This window comes from Canis lupus, chromosome 1 (genome assembly GCF_003254725.2).
Source record: "Canis lupus dingo isolate Sandy chromosome 1, ASM325472v2, whole genome shotgun sequence".
NCBI lineage: Eukaryota > Metazoa > Chordata > Mammalia > Carnivora > Canidae > Canis > Canis lupus.
Window position 1 is genome coordinate 39780091 of NC_064243.1, and position 18287 is coordinate 39798377.

Below are 18287 nucleotides of genomic sequence, written 5' to 3' on the forward strand. Positions count from 1 at the left end.
ATTCACCCAAGGTCGTCTGAAATGTAAGTTTTTAATCAAACTAGAAATCATTTTTTTTTCTGAAGAATACTTCAAAGTTCCAGCTATAATGGTTTAATCATCACAGCCAAAAATTGCTTCTATCTTCTTGTGAAAATTGCTTCTTTGTATGAGGATTCTGTTATAATACGAAGGGTATTACATTCCTGGAAATAACATAATGATGTATATAATGGAGATAAGGATATTAGATAGACCAGAATGGAATGAATATTTAGAAGTACAAGATGCCATTTAGATAATCCCTGAACATCTCTAATTATTATATAGTCCTACCTTAACATTGTGGGACATAATAAATAGGGAGGAACCTTGATATCATTGGGTTCAATATCCCTATTTACAGTTGTGGAAACTTTGGCCCAGAGAAGTTGTTCAAGGTCACTTGCTCAAGGTCATGCAAGTACTTTGGCCAAGGGGAAAGTCAAGGGAACTTTCTCTATATCACCAAACTTTTTCTTATGTAATAGAGCAAATAAGAGTGTTTCAGAATATGAGTGTTGAGAAAAGTGGATAGGTTTTCTTTTAGTTTTAGAAGACAACCAAAAGAGCATCCTTAATAATGACAAATATGACAGCATTGGTTCTGTTACAACACTTAGTGATATTTTTATCTAGTCTATTGAATTAAGACATATTTATTAAGTACCCACTATGCACATGAAATATCCAATCTATTACAGAAATAAAACAGATGGGCTTGTACTGGCTTTATTGCTATTCATCTTTCTGTAGATAGCATTAGACATGAGATTGTTTCAAGGGGGAGCAGGAGGAAAAGAGAAAGCATAAGGTTCATATTTGGCAAGGCTTCTGGGATAAGATAGGTTATGAATTAATTAGATACAGGGATGCCATTTGAGAGTTGTGGATAGAAAGAACTTTCTATTGAAGAGGTTTGGCAATGAGGGAACATATAGGGTTTTATTTTTTAATATTTATTCATTTATTATTTATTTGAGAGAGAGAGAGAGAGCTGGGGGAGGGATAGAGGGAGAGAGAAAATCTCAGACACCCCACTAAGCAGGGAGCCCAATATGGGGCTTGATCCCAGGACCCTAAGATCGTGACCTGAGACGAAATCAAGAGTCAGATGCTTAGCTGACTGTGCTACTCAAGTACCCCAAACTCTTAAATGAGTCCTATGTGTTTCCTCCTCTAGAATGGAGGAAATTAGCCCAGGGGTCTGGAAAGTTGATGGTGATTACCAAATGGAGATGCATTTGTCAGAGGACCTAGAGTGGTTTGGTGGCAAAAGTCAGTGACAATGGCTACCAGAGTTCTGGAAAGCACAGCTGGAAGGTTGAAGCCCTGTGCAGGCTGTGGTGTTTGGTGATGGTCTTAAAATAAACAGAGAGCTGAAAGTGATTAAAACTGTGGAAAGGAAGAGAAACATAAGAACATAAAAGAAGATTTATTACATGACCAGCCCAGAAAAGAGTGGGACATGGACAGAAATGTCAAAGTTTCCAGAAGAGAACTATGTACACCCTGGAGCTGGAATCCATGTTATCAGCACAAATTACTGGAACTGGGTTTTTGTTTTTGTTTTTTTTTCTATTTCCTTTATGACTATATCTGACAAGGAAAAATATTAAAATCAAGTTTTAATTTTTAAGGCATTTCCTGGTTATATCTTAATACCAATAAAGATTAAAGTGAATAATAGTTAAAGAAGAGAGGATTATTTCTTGGCTTCTAACACCTTCCACTTTTATGGATGAGGAGGGTGTAATATGGCTGATTCCTAGCCCCCGCAGTATCCTCAGAGTCCTTTAAATGAGGGTTCACCAAATGGATTTGAACTGCTGCTCAAAGTCATAAGGACAGTGAGGAGCAGAAGTGCCCCTGAGTTTGGGCCTCACAAAGCCCTGGCCCTGACTGTCCCACATTGATATGAGTAACCGTGGGAAAGATGGGCTGTAAAATCACAAGGTGCAGTTCCGTTTCTCAAAGAAAGTCATTTCATCTTCAGCATAACGTTAGTTCTAAGTTAGGTCTAGTACTTTGACAATATTTAGTATGAATTTCAGATAACCTACACATTCAGTTAACCAGGACACCTGCTCTCTAACCATCCTGGGTGAGTAGGCATTACTGAAGTGTAAGCATATTTGTCAGGGCTAATTGTGACTTTTAACTATGGGTTGGAGGCCATCAGCACTCCAGGGAGACTGAAGGGAGACCCAAGGAAGAAGGGACAGTGCTTTCCCCCTCCCCAACTCCTTTCTAGCATTCACGCACAGAACCCACTCTCCCACCTTGGCCCTTTAGTCGTAGCAGAGGCCTGTAGGAGCATTTGAGAGCTGTATTCCTGACCCTCATCCTAGACCTTCTGTTTCAATTAGTCTTAGAGTAGGGCCCAGAAAAATGTAGTTTTAAAGTTCTGCAGGTAATTCAAATATACAGCCATTTGGGAACCACAGCTTGTAACATACCATATTAAATGTCATTTTGCAAAGACTTAAAAATGGGATTGATGTTAATTCTTCCAACAAGACCAGTCCCCAGAGAGTCCTGTAATCATAGGCTATGAGAGTCTTGGTCCAGACCAAGCTTGCTTTTTACCTAGAAAGTCTGCTTTGTCCCCCTTCCCATTGCAAACCAGGGACAAGTGATTGAAATTGTGGACGTCATCTGGTGGTAGTTACTGTTGTGCTCAGGATTTTGGAAAGACTTCTGTTTATTTGGCATGTTCCACACAAGCCTGTCAGCCCCTGGGGATTTGTGGCATTTGCAGAACTTACAAGGCAGGCAACATAAAAATATATAATTCATAGAGTGAACTATTTTGGAGCTCCCTTCACTTTTACAAATTGGCCATAAAATAGAAACCACAGACATAACATTCATATAACCATAGTTGCCAAGAATGAAGAATCATTTGGGGAGTGGGGGAGGATGAGGACTTTTAGTGTGTACTTCTTTATAGGGCATCCAAAGAAAGAGTAAGTGTTCAAAATTTGTATGCAATTTACAGTTGGGTTATAGTTTTCTCCTGATAATTGGCAAATATCTGTTGAAAAAAATGGGGATGTTGAGGTTGACCTTAAGAGGCCTTTAGAAGTCATTAAGCTTATCATTTGAAGGCATTTTTTGTCTTGATAGACATTTCAAGTGTATTTAGGATTTCATATATGTTTTACTATGACTTATTGCTTCCTGGTTTTCCTTTCTTGGTGGAAGTGGTTCATAGTATCCAAGGCTCTGTGATTGCCTACAGTAGACTAGGGGAAGGGGTGAATTTTTTTTACTCTCCTTCACCCAATAGCTGCTTTGACACTCTGGGATTACATTAGCTTCTATGGTGCATCCTCTGGAAGGAGAAACTACTTAACGCCTATCCATTCCACTTGAGCATTCCAGAGACTTGGGTAATGGATGAATAATGGCCAACAACACTGTTGTGATAGTTGACTGTTGACAAAATAGCATTTAATGGAGTTGGACACATTCAAGACATAAAAGAGGAAATAGTCTCTCTTACAGAAGTCACACTAAACATTATTTACACCATTTGATGTTATAATATATTAACTGTTGTCTTAGGGATCAGGAGAGCTATGAGCTGGGCTTTAGCTGTTATGTGCCACTCTTTGACATTGAAAATATCAAATGATCTCTCTGTGCCTTGGTTTGTTCATCTAAAAATAGTCATGATATCTCCCTCATAGGGTACTCAAGAGAATGAAAACACAACATGAAAGAAAAGTCTAGCCAAGCCAAACATACATTGGGCTGGGAGTGAGGATGATAGAGAGTAGTAGTGCTGGTGTGGGGAGGGGATTAGAGTGGGTGGATTATTCTGAATTGCTCTAGACCTCAAACTCTGTTGTTCTATGAATCTACCATGTATGGAGAAGAGAGGGGCACACAGGGGAATCACTTAGGTGTGATTAATGATGCTTAAATTATTTGATCATTTAACCACCTAGAGAAGTGCACAGCTACAATGAAGACAGTTACACTATTTTGACTCAGTAGTATTAACAAGGATTAAAAGCGTTTACATGGCACAGAACCTAGGATTGGGTTAGGTTCAGCCTTTCATAAAAATCATTTCCTTTTTTCCCCCCTTTTCCAGGAAGAACTCTTCAAATAAAAAAATGACAATGATTTTTAAAGCAGACTTTCAGGAGAAGATCTATAGCTCTACCAAAGTGGAGATGAATCAACTTGTTGCTGTTGCTAATTTTAACACCTTATCCAACATCAACACATTGATTTAGCCTGCCTAAAATTTGCCAGTTTCCAGAGCATTACACAGGTTCCTTTAGAAAATTATTTAAAAGCCCCATCTTAACTTTGAGAAAGGTTTATGTTTGTGATGGTGTATGTTATGTCTTTAACAATAACTAGACTGATTCTAGAAGCTTCATCTGAAAACACATGTTCTAGCTAAATTTTCATACCCTGTAGCTGTATGTTGGTGTTTAAAGAAGTGGTAAAAATAGAGTCACAGTGGGGATGTTAAGCTCTCTTTCCTTTTCAAATATTATTGTAGATACAGCTGTGGGAATAATGCAGGGATTCTTGTTTTTATGTAAGTGTTCTTTTTTTTTTCTTTTGCTATTTTTTCTTTTAATTAGCAACAGCAACAAGTTGATTTTTTTTTCTTTTTATCTGATCGACAACTAACATTATATAAGTTTCAGGTACAGACCATAATGATTTTTTTTTAAATTTTTTTTATTTATTTATGATAGTCACAGAGAGAGAGAGAGAGAGAGGCAGAGACATAGGCAGAGGGAGAAGCAGGCTCCATGCACTGGGAGCCCGACGTGGGATTCGATCCCGGGTCTCCAGGATCGCGCCCTGGGCCAAAGGCAGGCGCTAAACCGCTGCGCCACCCAGGGATCCCCATAATGATTTGATATCTGTGTACATTGCAATATGATCACCATAGTAAGTATAGTTAAACCTGTCACCATACATAGTTAAAACATTTTTTCTTGTCATGACAAAAATGTTCTTCTTAAATATTTATAACTCTTATTTGGTAGCCTCCCATAAGACTAATGAAAGAATTGGAATGAGCAATTTTTTAAAACTAAGAAATAACCAAAAGGTAGATAAATATCTTTAGTTATTAGCAAAAGGAAGTAGATGGGAAGCTTGTGTTAAGTCCTCAAAAATTTCAGGAGACATTAAGTGTTTTCACTGAAGATTTGTAACTGAGTGCCTCAGTTCTTCATTTAAATCTTCTAAGATACACCTGTACTCTTGGAAAAAAAAAAAAAAAAACACTTGCATATGTGGTAACTCACATCTTCTTAGTCAGCAATTCAGATGTAACAAACAACTTGCCCTTGCTGTACTATGTTGTGCTAGAAGACAAGAAAATGCATTCATCCAAATCTTAAGCAGTTTATTTCTTCAAAGAAATGAAAATTTGTGTTTATATTGGCAGCTCTGTCACAACTATAGTCTATACCCCAGCCTGGTTATTATGTTAAGTCCAATTTACAAACACTATTAATACCCTATTATATTTCACCCTCCCTGGATCATAACCTCATGAGGAAGACCATATATGATTTATCTGAATATCTGAACTTCTGCAGTTGTTCCAGTGAGCTTACTTTTTGGGTACTCAGTGATAAAAACATGAATAAAATGACCCGTTATAATGATTGATTACCTTTTTACCCTGAAGCCTTTTATTAGCTTTTGGTTGGAAAGATCAGCTGTATTTGAAGATACTCCTGGTCTCATATTTTAACAGAATCATTGTGTTAATTACTGTTAAATAGCACATTAAATCCCTCATAGCAGCCAACCAACCAATGTGGAGGCTATATATATATATATATGTGTGTGTATATATATATATATATATGTGTGTGTGTGTGTGTGTATATATACACACACGCACACATATGTGCGTGTGTGTGTGTATGGCATGTTTTAGACATATGAGGACATACAATAGAAGATACTGACTGAAAAAAAAAATACTGACTGGCCCTAAAAACAAAAACAAAAAAACCCCAAAACAACAACAACAACAACAACAAACAAGGTATTGCTCATTAAAAAAAAAATACATACTGGAAAAATTATATCAAAATGGTACATAATTACTAAGTGATTGATATAGATATTATGTTTTACTCCAATGGCAAGTAGTGTTAAGTTCCAAATTTATAAAATGCTATTCTGCATATAAAATATTTCAGAAAAATAAGTAAATCTATAATTTACAAAGGCAAAGTTCATATTACATACAGTAGGCAAGTTAGGGGTATACTTGTATTTATATTGTACTATATTCTTTAGCTTTGGGCCTTTTTATGTCCTTCTGTTATGGATATTTTCTGAATTAAGGACTCTTTTGATGATCTTTTGTCAGTTGTTCCTCAATGCTGAGCATTCAAGATGGAAATATTATCCTTACTGGAAATAAAGATACTTAATCAGATGCTTTTCATGATGGCTTCTTAGTCTATCAAAATTGTTATAAACTGGACAACTAGAAAAGAAAAAGAAAGGGTATCCATATTGGAAAGGAAGAAGTAAAACCATTTCTGCAGATGACATAATCTTATATATAGAAATTCCTGAAGAATCCACACAAAAAAAGCTATTAGATCTAATTAGTAAGTTCAACAAGATTTCAGAACACAGGATCAATATACAAAAATAAACTGTTTCTGGGATCCCTGGGTGGCGCAGCGGTTTAGCGCCTGCCTTTGGCCCAGGGCACGATCCTGGAGACCCGGGATCGAATCCCACGTCGGGCTCCCGGTGCATGGAGCCTGCTTCTCCCTCTGCCTGTGTCTCTGCCTCTCTCTCTCTCTCTCTGTGTGTGTGTGTGACTATCATAAATAAATTAAAAATTAAAAAAAAATAAACTGTTTCTGTCAATGAACAATCAGTCCAAGCATGAGATTAAGAGAATAATTCTATCTAAAATAATATCAAAAAAATAAAAGAAGTAAGGCTTATACACTGAAAATTACAAAACATCAGTGAAACAAATTAAATGAGAACTCAATAAGTGGAAAGATATCCTATGTTCATGGATTGGAAAGCTTAATATTATTAAGATAGCAATAGTCCCTAGATTGATCTATAGTTTTAACACAATCCCTATCAAATTTCACCTGTCTTTTTTGCAGAAATTGACAAGCTGATTCTAAAATTCATGTAGGATACAAGGGACCCAGAATAGCTGAAACAATCTTAAAAAGGAATGAAGTTGGAAGGACTAATCCTTTTCAATTTCAAAACTTTAACAAAGCAAGAATATTCAAGACTCTGTGGCACTGGCATAAGAATAAACACATAGATCAATGGGATAGAATTGGGAGTCCAGAAATAAACTCATACACTTATGATTAGTCTATTTCCAACAAGGTGCCAAACAATTAAATGGAGAGCGAATAGTCTTCAATAAATGGTGCTGGGACAAATGGATATTCACATGCAAAAGAATGAAGTTAGATCATTAGTTCACATCATACACCAAATTAACTTAAAATTAATCAGAGACCTAAATATTTCCACTAAAACTATAAAACTCTTTAGAAAATATTCTTGTGTTAGGCAATGGTTTATTAGATGTTATACCAAAAACATAACCCACTGAAGAAAAGTTAGATAAATTAAACACTTTTGTACTTCAAAGGACACAGTCAAGAAAATGAAAAGAACACCCATTGAATGGGAGAAAATGTTTGCAGATCATATATTCACAAATCCAGAATAAATATAGAACTTTTAAAACTCAATAATAAAGAGACAACCCAGTTTTAGAATCGGCAAAAGATTTGGATAGATGTTTCTCCAAAAAAATATATACAAACGTCCAATAAGCACATGAAATATCGTCAACATCATTAGTCCTCAGGGAAATGCAAATCAAAACAATAAGATACCACTTCACATCCATTAGGATGGCTATTAAAAAAAAGAGCAATAACAAGTGTTGGCAAGGAGTGGAGAAATTGAAACTCTCGTGTTGCTGGTGGAAATATAAAATGGTGCAGCTGCATTAAAAAGTTTGGCAGTTCTTCAAAAAAATTAAACAGAATTACCATATGATCCAGCAATTCCACTCCTAGTATATATACAAGGTGAATCAAAAACATATGTCCACACAAAAACGTATACACAAATGTTCATTGCAGCATTATTCATAGTAACCAGAAAGTGGAAATAATCCAAATGTCCATCAACTCCTGAATGTATAAACAAAATATGGTATATCTATACAATGTAACATTATTCAGCCATATAAAGGAATTAAGTACAGATTCATACTACAATATGGATGAATCTTGAACATATTATGCTAACTTTAAAGAAGCCAAACATAAAAGGTCACATATTATATGATTCTATTTATAAGAGATGTCGGGAATGCTATAGGCAAAAACCATAGAGACAGACAGTAGATAAGTGGTTTCACAGGACCAAGGTAGTGAGGGAAATGAAAAGTGAGTGCTAATTGGATATGGAGTTTCCCTTAGGGGTGATGAAAATGTTCTGGATTTAGATAGAGGTGATGGTTGCACAATTTTGTGAATACATTAAAACCACTGAATTGTACATTTTGAAAGGGTGAATTATATTGGGAGCTTTTATTTATGTCTCAAGTTTTAGTTACTATATTTTTCCATGACTACTCTACAAATTAAGTTCTAATAAACCATAATATAAATTGCAAAAGCATATTGTCATCAAAGCACATATTTATATAGTTTGTTCCTAAAAAGAAAAGGAGCTTCATAATTAGTCTTATAGTTGGCATGAAATCTTCCCAGTTTTAAGTATCAGTGCAGAGAGAGATACTGAGTCCAAGATTTCTCTCAGGTTAAAATATGAAGGAAAAACATTAGTTCATTGTTTCTGTTCTCTCATTGACTTGATATGGACTCTTCTCATTTAGAGTGACCGGACATTTATTGTTCTGAAATTGAGGAAAGAATCCCAAGTACTCTAACCAAAGTCTTATGTTTGTTTTCTCTTTCTTTCCCAGGTGCTACCTTTCCCAAGCCAGGTGGTCTACAACAGAGTAGGCAAGTGTGGGAGTCGTACTGTGGTCTTGCTTCTGAGAATCTTGTCAGAAAAGCACGGATTCAATTTGGTCACATCAGACATTCACAACAAAACCAGGCTTACTAAAAATGAACAAGTAAGTTGTCTTTGCCCATGGTTAGATTGTACCTTGTGTCAATTCATTTGTGTAATTAGTGGGTGTCTTACAAGACATCCCTCAAACACCCTAACAAATACCAGAGTTGCAATGTCATACTGTATTTTTACCAGTGTGTGGAAGGAAATTTAAGTTAAAGATTCTGAAGGAAGTCTTTAAACAGGAAGTTTCCCCAAAGTATTCCTTTGGGGAATACTCATCAATACTTTTACCAAGATGGATGAAGGACAGTGTATACTCATCATTGTCTATTTAGCTAAAATTAGCAATGCGTAATTCTCAAATAGTTATACTACTGAGCTACAAATAATGCTGACTTCCTGACAACAAAAACAGAAAACTATTTTGATATTTTTTTCTTTTGCTTTTCTTTCACAACTGCTCTAAGTTTTTATGGTTATAATAAAGAGAAAATTCTCTTTGGGCCAGAAATCTGATTGGGTGATAGGAGCATGAGCTTCTTATAATGGATAAGCTCAGGGGATCTTGAGCTTCCAAAGCAGCATTTGGTATATTCAATGGAAGCCAAAGAATTACCCATTTCCTGAGAAGAATTCAATCTCAATGTAGCCAAGTCATACAAGTGGACATGTTGCCATTGGTGCAATTCAGTTTTAGTCCGGATTTGAAGGAATGAGAACCAGAGGAGTCAATGATGTAAATCCTGATGCAAGGGCAGGGGAAGAGAAGATGTGATGTCCCAGCCTAATCAGTAAGGCAGGAAAAAGGGGGAGAATTCTACGTTGCTCTGCACATGTTTCTATTCAGGACTTCAAGGGATTGACACACTAGGGAGGGTGGTCTACTTTACTTTGTCAACTGTTCAGATGCTAATCTCATCTGGAAACACCCTCACAGACACACCCAGAAATACTATTTAATCTGGGTACCCTTTGGCTACTCAAGCTGACACATAAAATTAACCATCACACCACCCAATGAGTACAGAAATTTGTGTAATAAACGGGGCATATGGTTTACTACCAGATTGAAACCATAATTATGGAAATTTTTACCCATGTCCACTTCTTTCTGACACAATCCTCACCTTTGAGGCATTCAAAACCTCCCAACAGAAGGAATCTCATTATTAATTTACAATATCCCATCTTTCTCTTTTATCTTGGGGGGATAGCAGGACCTTTTAAGAGTGTTACTGGCTAGTGGTACTTTCAGTAAAGCCAGTATGTTCAGTGTCTTCCAGTGTAGAGATCAAAAAGCCCATTCCTTTGAAAACTTTCACTAACGGCTAAGAATCAAACTTGAAAAGTCATTTCCAATTAGCAAAAAATATTTTGAGATCAGCCCTTATAAGTTGTGTAGTAGACTTTCAATAGAAAAAGTACACTTGGTGACATTTAAGGATATCACATTTTATGAATAACTTTAATAGAACTAGGTTCTCTTTCATTTCCTTACCTGATCAAAAAGCTCATCTGATCATGCCCTGTCACTGCCTGAAAGTGACTATAGATAATTAGCCTATGTTACTTTGATGTTATTATAATTATTAAATTTGGTTTTCGTTGGAGTCTAGGCCCTTGGGTCTGTGTATCAGATTATATTTATTCCTACACCTGAAGAGTGTGTATGCCCAGTTCTCAGATGCCTCATAAAACACTAACTTGATTTTAGTGCCCACTGCTGAAAGGGTACAAACAACCCAGAGAGAACAGGACAAAGGTAACCAAAGTATGAGACACTGTGGTGTTCTGGAATGCACTAGAAGAGAGAGGACAAAATATGGTCTTTAAATATACTGGGGCTTTGCACCTACTTTGTTTCCTATGAGAAGCAAACATGAGAAAACAAAATGCAGTTATAACTGTCAAGTGAAGCATGTTAGATTTTAAAATAATAACTTGCTAATGGTATATACATTGTTAAACCTAGAAAGGGTTAAAGACAAAGTCATTCTCCTCCTCTAAAAGAGAGGTTAGCTCTCATCTGTTTGGAATGATTGGCTTGTCTGGAAGCCAGGGAACAGACTAGACAATCTTTTAAGGTTCTTTCCAGCCCTATGATTCTGTGATATATTTATACAACTTCTAGCATAATCTGTGTATGGTGCAGTTGAAACACTTCTGATTCCTGTGGTCAGTGTGACCTGGAATATATTTCATGACTTCATTATTCCAGATTCCTATTAAATTATAAGGCATGTCTTAAAAACTTCAGGGAATGATAAGGTAGAGAAAAAACAAACAATTTGGACATGACAACAAACATAACGAGTGACAGCTGCTTCTCTGCAGCTCACTGACTGGTGTGACATGCAGAGAGAGCCAAGAAATGACAAGAACCCAACTTCCAAAAAGCTCAAGAATGCTTAAAAGAACTCTTTCCCATTATATGCATCCTTTTTGCTTAAGTTACAAAGTGCATAAAACAAGCAGAGGGAAAAAAATATTATTTTAACCTAATATACTGAAGAAATAATTTGTGGTAAGAATAGCTCTGCTGCTTGATAATTTATTAAAGAAAAAAGGAAGATGTGATTTAGGAGATGAGTTAACATTTTACAGTCAGTGGTTCTCAACCTTTAAGCAAACTCTGGAAACATGTTCTCATGGAAACATTGTTCCCCATAGTTAGAAACAAACCGACTTCAGGTGTAGCAGGAGTTAAACAGGCCCTTGGGGGCTGGCCGGGTCTCTCTCCACCATGTAGAACATTTCTTTTATGAGAAAATGTGTTCCAAGTTCCCAACTACTGACTTACAAATGAACTTTGGAATAGTATCCACTCATAGAACTGGAATTATCTATATCATTCCATTCATACACAGAGGCACTTCTTGGGGTCAGAGTCAAATTCGTGCATACATTTCTCCCTGGAGGCTAACTGTCATAACACATGCATCCACGCATGTGCGCACATGTACGTGGGGGCAGATTACTGAATTTAACTAAGTCTATTTAATGAAATAAGATACTGGAGGGATTATTAAAAAGAAAGGAGAGCACAAAGACACCAAATGTTACAACACCAATAAAAATCCCATTAAATCTGCCCTTATAGAAACAGAAAGACCATTGAAGTTTATATTTTTAAAACTCTACCTGAAGAGAAGAGCGGGGACACCTGCTGCTGGCCAAATGCTGGACCTTTTCAGGGCATATGATATAAGCCCTTGATGACATCATCCCACTTATACTCTGAAACCAGATTTCAGTTTCTTGGGCTGGTTTAGATAATCTCTTGGAAAATGGAGATTATATACAATTTGAAAGATAGGGAACTATTTTCCAGAAGACATGAATGTGATCTCCAAAAGCCTTATAATCACCTCTTTCAAATCATTGCTCAGAGTACAGCAAAGGTCAGAGTGCACCACAACACATCATGGATATAAAGGATTCAAAATTATTTCATTTTTGTGGGAGAGGGGCAAAAATTCTCAGCATGTGAGCCGAAGAGAACAAGAGAGCAAATAATTTTACTATTTTTATTTATGTCAGAGCTACTGAAAATTGCAAATTAGAAACAGCACCTACTACATGCAAATTATTTTGCTTCATTACTTCATTTAATTCTTGTGGACCAAAAATTATACCAGTGAATGGGTATAATTCTTTATTTTATGGATGGGAAAATTAAGACAACTAGATTAAGTCACTTCAAATGTAATATAATAGATATAATAGAATGACTGCTGCTTAGACTTGAACCTAGGTCGTCTTGAATCCAAAGCCATTCTCCTGATGTACTGTTTTCCCATTCTGGCTGCACAGCAGAATCTCCAGCAGAGCCTTATGAAACATAAAGTTACAATGGCCCTTCTCCTGGAGATTCTGGGATAGAGTCCAGAAAACTCTGTAGTTTTTTTTTTTTTTTTTTTTAATGAAATGTCACACCAGGCTAGGAACCCTGTCAAAACTATCATATCAACATTTCCCTAAGTGTGTTCCTAAAAATCTTAGTCCCCTGAGACACTGAAAAAAAATTTTTTAAAGAAAATATCATGGTTAAATAAATTTAGGGAATGCTGCCTCGGCCCCCCTCTGGGAAATTTATACCAATCGTTCACATTTTAAAGACTGAGAATTCTTTCAGTTAAAAACAAAATTAATAGTGTATTGAACTGTCCTTTCCTTAGAGTTCCCAATCTTAGTTGGCCAGGGGAGTCTTTATGAATGTTTGTGGCTGTCACGTGCATCAGACAAAACTCAGACTTCCAGCTTGGAAAATGCTGCACTAGCCTCTTCTTTTCCTTCTGCCAATCATGCCAGGAAAGGCTACTCTTTCACTATAAACTTCACATCTGCTTTGACTCTATTCAAAAGCTATTCAAATGATCAAAACCTTGAAAAGTATTCAAAGAATGGAAAAGACAGAGATCCTGTGCCCATCCGCTTGAGACTGCTTTCACCTCTTGGTCAAAAAGAGAATTGCTTCACCATATTTTAAACTTTCCTTTGCCTTGCTCTCGCCAGTTGTAAGCTCTAAGCCTGTATAGCATCACAACTCCAAAAAAGGAAAACTCACCTACAGAAACCATGTTGTATTTGAAGATGGTTTAGAGGCCATGGGGGCTCCTGCCAGGTTTCCCTATGGCAGGGGCATCTGGCCTCTATTTACTAACAAAGGTTCACTTGCTTCTTGCTGGAGCTGGTCTCACTATTGTGTCTTCATTCATTTTGGTGAATATTTATGGAGGACATACTAATAACTCTGTACGTTGAACACCAGACAGCACACTAGATGTTTGTGCATCTTATTTCTAATCCTTTCATCAACAATATTAGGAAGATATTACCATCCCATTTTATGGGAAGGAGCAGGTGTTCAAGAAGAATAGGGAAGAATAAGACTTGCAAGGAAAAAAAGAAAAAAAAAAAGACTTGCAAGGAAACTGGGGTCAAATCCTAGAGAACTCTGAATGCTAGGCTGACGAGGAGGAACTTTATTCAGTGGACAGTGGGAAGCCATTAAATAAGTTGTTCTTAATCATTATAGGCATCAAAATCTTGGGAGTTTTTTTTTTTTTTTTTTTTTTCCTTGGGAGCTTTTTCACGACACATGTCTCCTGGTCCTATTACAAAGTACTGAGTTAGATTCTTAAGGGTAGAGTTCTGGTATTTGTATCTTTGGGGGAAAAAAAGCCCAAAGATGTCTTCATGCATAATTCTGATGAAGAATCATCACACAAAAGGCTCTAATTATTGGAAAGTTTTCATTTTATTAAGGTGAACCCTCCACTCAGCAAGCAAAGTTCCTTTTTCATCTGAGAGTCTCCCAAACCTTCTCTGAAGTAATGAGTGGTGTCTCCTTGGGAGCCTGCACATTTATCCTGGGAATGTTTCCTTTGCTTGAGACCTATCTGGAAAAGTCTCCGCAGAATGACCCCTAGAGTTTCCTGATTTTATAGTAGTAGAGACATTGTCCACAGGCACCAGAGCTACTCCAACCAGACATTGAAACCAAACCAACAAGATTAGCAGAGAATCTATCGCCAGGTCACAGGAGAGATGAGTTTACCCAACTCTGCAAACAAGGTCTTATCTTGGATTCTTGTAGAAAAAAGCTGAGTCTGCTAAATGGAAACTCAATAGAAAGAAAAGGTAAAAGGAGGAGAAAACAAGAAGGCCCAAAAAATTAGAATGTTTTCTCCTCCCTGACCAATGGTAGTCACAAGATTGATTTTCTCTGCTATTCAGAGCCAGCCTCTTCACCTTATTCGTGTCATTGCTACCCGTGATGGACTTAGTCTTCATTGTAGGCATGTGTTGCCCTGAGTTGAAGGTAGGAAGGCCATCCTGCCTGGTTCTAGAAGGGCTTCCCCAGACAAGAGGAAGAGGGAAAGGTAACCTGAGTCTATTGCCATCCTCTCGGTTTCTGAGGTTAAAGGGCCACAGAGTTCTCCTCTGAGCTACTCCTTATTTTCCTTTGATGTATTAAAAGATTAAAAGTCCCTTCTTCACAGATCCTCTGCATTATAAATTCTGTTTGATTTTTACCTTTTTTTAAAACCTCAATTCTCTTTCATTCTCAGATGCACTGTGACTTTAACATCTTCCTTTAGATACATTCCATTTCATAGCACTTTTTTTCCTCCAGTATTTTAAACTCATTCCTGTTCTTGTTAAAATATGCTGTTTTCCCACCTTGAACTTTAAAAAAAATATTTTCTCTGATATTTTAGTGCTTTCGTATTTTATTATTTTTAATGCTTTTCCACCTGCTACCACTTTCTTTCAGTTTTCCAGCACATCACATGAAAGGTAGAAAATTTATATCCCTATAAACCCTCTTTAGTCTCTGGAGTTATTGTGCTAACTGGCCTCTTCCTCCCATTTTAAGAGGTTATGTATAGATCAGAAAGCACCAGGAATGGTGAGGCAATTGCAGCTCAACGATAAAGAGCAGGATTTTTGGAGTCAGACCAACTTGAGTTTGAATCTAGACTCTACCTTTTTCTACCAGGGAGAACTTAAGCTATGTACGTAGTCTTTCTGTGCCTCAGTTTCTTAATCTGTAAAGTGTAGATAATAATACTTAACTTACAGAGTATTTGAGAATGAATGACAGCATGTGAAGAAGGGGCTTCTGGGTATGGTGTATAGCCCAGAAACCACTCAGGAAATGATCATTGAGCATTGCTACCTCTCAGATGTTATAATACCAAGGTGATGAATGCACAAATCTGTCCCAGAAAGGCTCACCTTGTTGCCTGAGAGATAATTCTGTCTTCAGTGAAATTTCTTGACTCCAAAAACACTTTTCTGAAGAGGTTGTCTTCATGCCATAAAGAATTATGGGGCAAGGGTTCTGTGCTAGGCTTTCTGGAAGCATCCCGGCCTCCACCCTCCAGGAGCTTACAATCTGCTTCAAAGCTAGCACACAAACTCACCTATGACATAACATAAAAAGTGTACACCCTAGAAGATCCTCAAAGCACTGTGGGAGATCAAAGAAAACAACAGGATTTCTAGCCAAAGACAGTCAAAACCAATCTATTTGGCCTCACTTCTGCAGCCAGACTTGTTACCTGCACAGCATTTCCCATCCCCATGAATGAGGACCAACCTGTGTTCAGATGTCACCAGGGCTCTGGAAAGCTCTCTTGACCACTCCCCTTCTGTCACCACCTGGCCACAAGGCTGAGAAGATCCTCCCTCTTATCGTCCCTAAACCTTTCCATCTGTCTTCACTTCCAGTGACTTCCTTCCGTGGTCCTCAAACCTCAGTACCTTAGAATCCTCTGGAGGTCTTGTTAAAACGCAGATTGACAAGCTCCACCCCTAAAGTTTCTTCTAATGGGGTTGGTTGGGGTGAGGCCTGAGAATATGCATTTCTAATAAGTTGCTACTTCATGACCTTATCATATCCTAGGGGATTATTGCCCCATCTTTCTAGCTAAACTGTCTGTCTAATTCTTCCCTTTTTCTTCACATTCTCCATCCTGATCTCAGATCACTGGGGTTGGGGGAGCCCTTTCTGACTGCAAATTGCCCATAGCATAATGTTAAAATTCCTCACATGACCTCCAAGGCCCCAATTACCCAGCTCCTACCTTCTTCTCTTGTCAAATCTGTTTTCTGGCAGATCCCACAACTGACCTCCAGCACACAAAACTCCTGGCAGTTTTAATATCCAGGTCATTTTGGGTTTTGTCCTTTGTATCTCCTGTATACTCTGCCTGCAATGCTGCGGGTCCCTTTCTTCACTTGGTAATTCCTGCAGATCCTTGCAAACCACTCAGGAATGCCTCCTTGGGGAAATATTACCTCTCTGTCTGCAGGCAGAGATAGATGCCTCACCTCTGTGCATCCTACCCCATGGTGGTTATTGCATAATGAGACTTGCCTGCCAGTCCACCTCACCCATAAGACCTTAAGCTTCCTGAGAGCAAGAGTCAAATCTTTTATCTCTATAGTCACGACACCAAGCCTGACACAGAGATGGAAGTCAATGGATGTTGAATGAAAGGAGATCCAGGAAAGCTACTTGGAAAGAGGCAGGCATTTTAGTGAGATGAAAAGGTGGTTAGAGTTTGGACATGCAGACAAAAGAGGAAGAACATTCCAGAAGGAGAAGGTTAGGCTGAGCTTGGACACAGCGTGAGGAAGAAACAAAGAGAGGTCTGGTTTGGCTGGCCACAGGACGTCGTGAATGCCAGTTAAGGGTGATAGTGAAGGTAGAATCAACGTGACTTAGCAAGTGATTAAGTACAAAAGTCAGGAAAGACCCAGATCAAATGTAAAAATATGGATAAGATCATTAACCAGGACCACACTCTCCAGAGGTGGGATAGCTGTATAAGGACCAGGGATGGACAAGGACCAAGAGTGTGGTTTGGGCCATTGTGGACTTGGGGACACCATTAGGACACACTCCACTGTCTTATCTTTCTGTGTCTTTACCTTATTTATGTTTTGATCTCCAGGGCCTGGTAAGCGCTCACTAAATGCTGAATGAATGAATGAATGGTGAATGAATGTAGGTGGTGGAATCACAATAAAGGCGAGCAGTGATCCTGCATGAGCCAAGGAAGAGGACAGGTGGTTTCTGGGATGATTTTAGGTAGTGCCATCATCATTCATCATGCCACCCATGTGGATAAGACTCAGGCAAGAGAAGTGACAGGCTGCTGGCAGAGTGGGAGGAACAGGAGGGAACCCTGGGGAAGGGAAGTAGGGGCACGGGAGACCACTGCCTGCCATGAGACCTGGGTAAAGTCTTAGTATTTGTGAAGACAGTCAAAGGACATCTTGACTGTGATGCCTTAAGCCTGTGCTAGCGGTGCTAGAGCTGGATGTACTCTCCGACTTCACTGTACTAATGCAATAAACATGAGCATTAGTAATTTCCTTCTATGTTTAAAGGTACATCTAGAGAGAGTTATGCACTGTCACTGTTAATCCATTTCTCCCCATGAAACAGACAGCTTTATGACTATTATGGCACTATCTCCAAATCTAACCACTACTGTTCTCCCGTTCAATTTAACACATTGACATGTATTTAGAGAATGTAATATAATGTTGAATATGTGAGAGAAACAGTTTTTCTTCTGACCCGTTCTTCCAGTCTTCCTGTACAATACCAGGGGGCTTTCTCATCTTACTCTTATCCTTGCAGAGAA

At 37.9% G+C, this 18287-nt stretch overlaps 1 protein-coding gene across 2 annotated transcripts in view; it reads left to right on the forward strand.

The window, feature by feature from the left end:
• The window catches only part of UST (uronyl 2-sulfotransferase), a 291863-nt gene that overhangs the window by 157627 nt on the left and 115949 nt on the right, over positions 1 to 18287 (forward strand). For both annotated transcript variants that reach the window (XM_025422524.3, XM_025422523.3), the window contains exon 3: positions 9023 to 9178. In XM_025422524.3, the coding sequence (XP_025278309.1) occupies positions 9023 to 9178 (156 nt within the window). The remainder of the gene's footprint in view (positions 1 to 9022; positions 9179 to 18287) is intronic.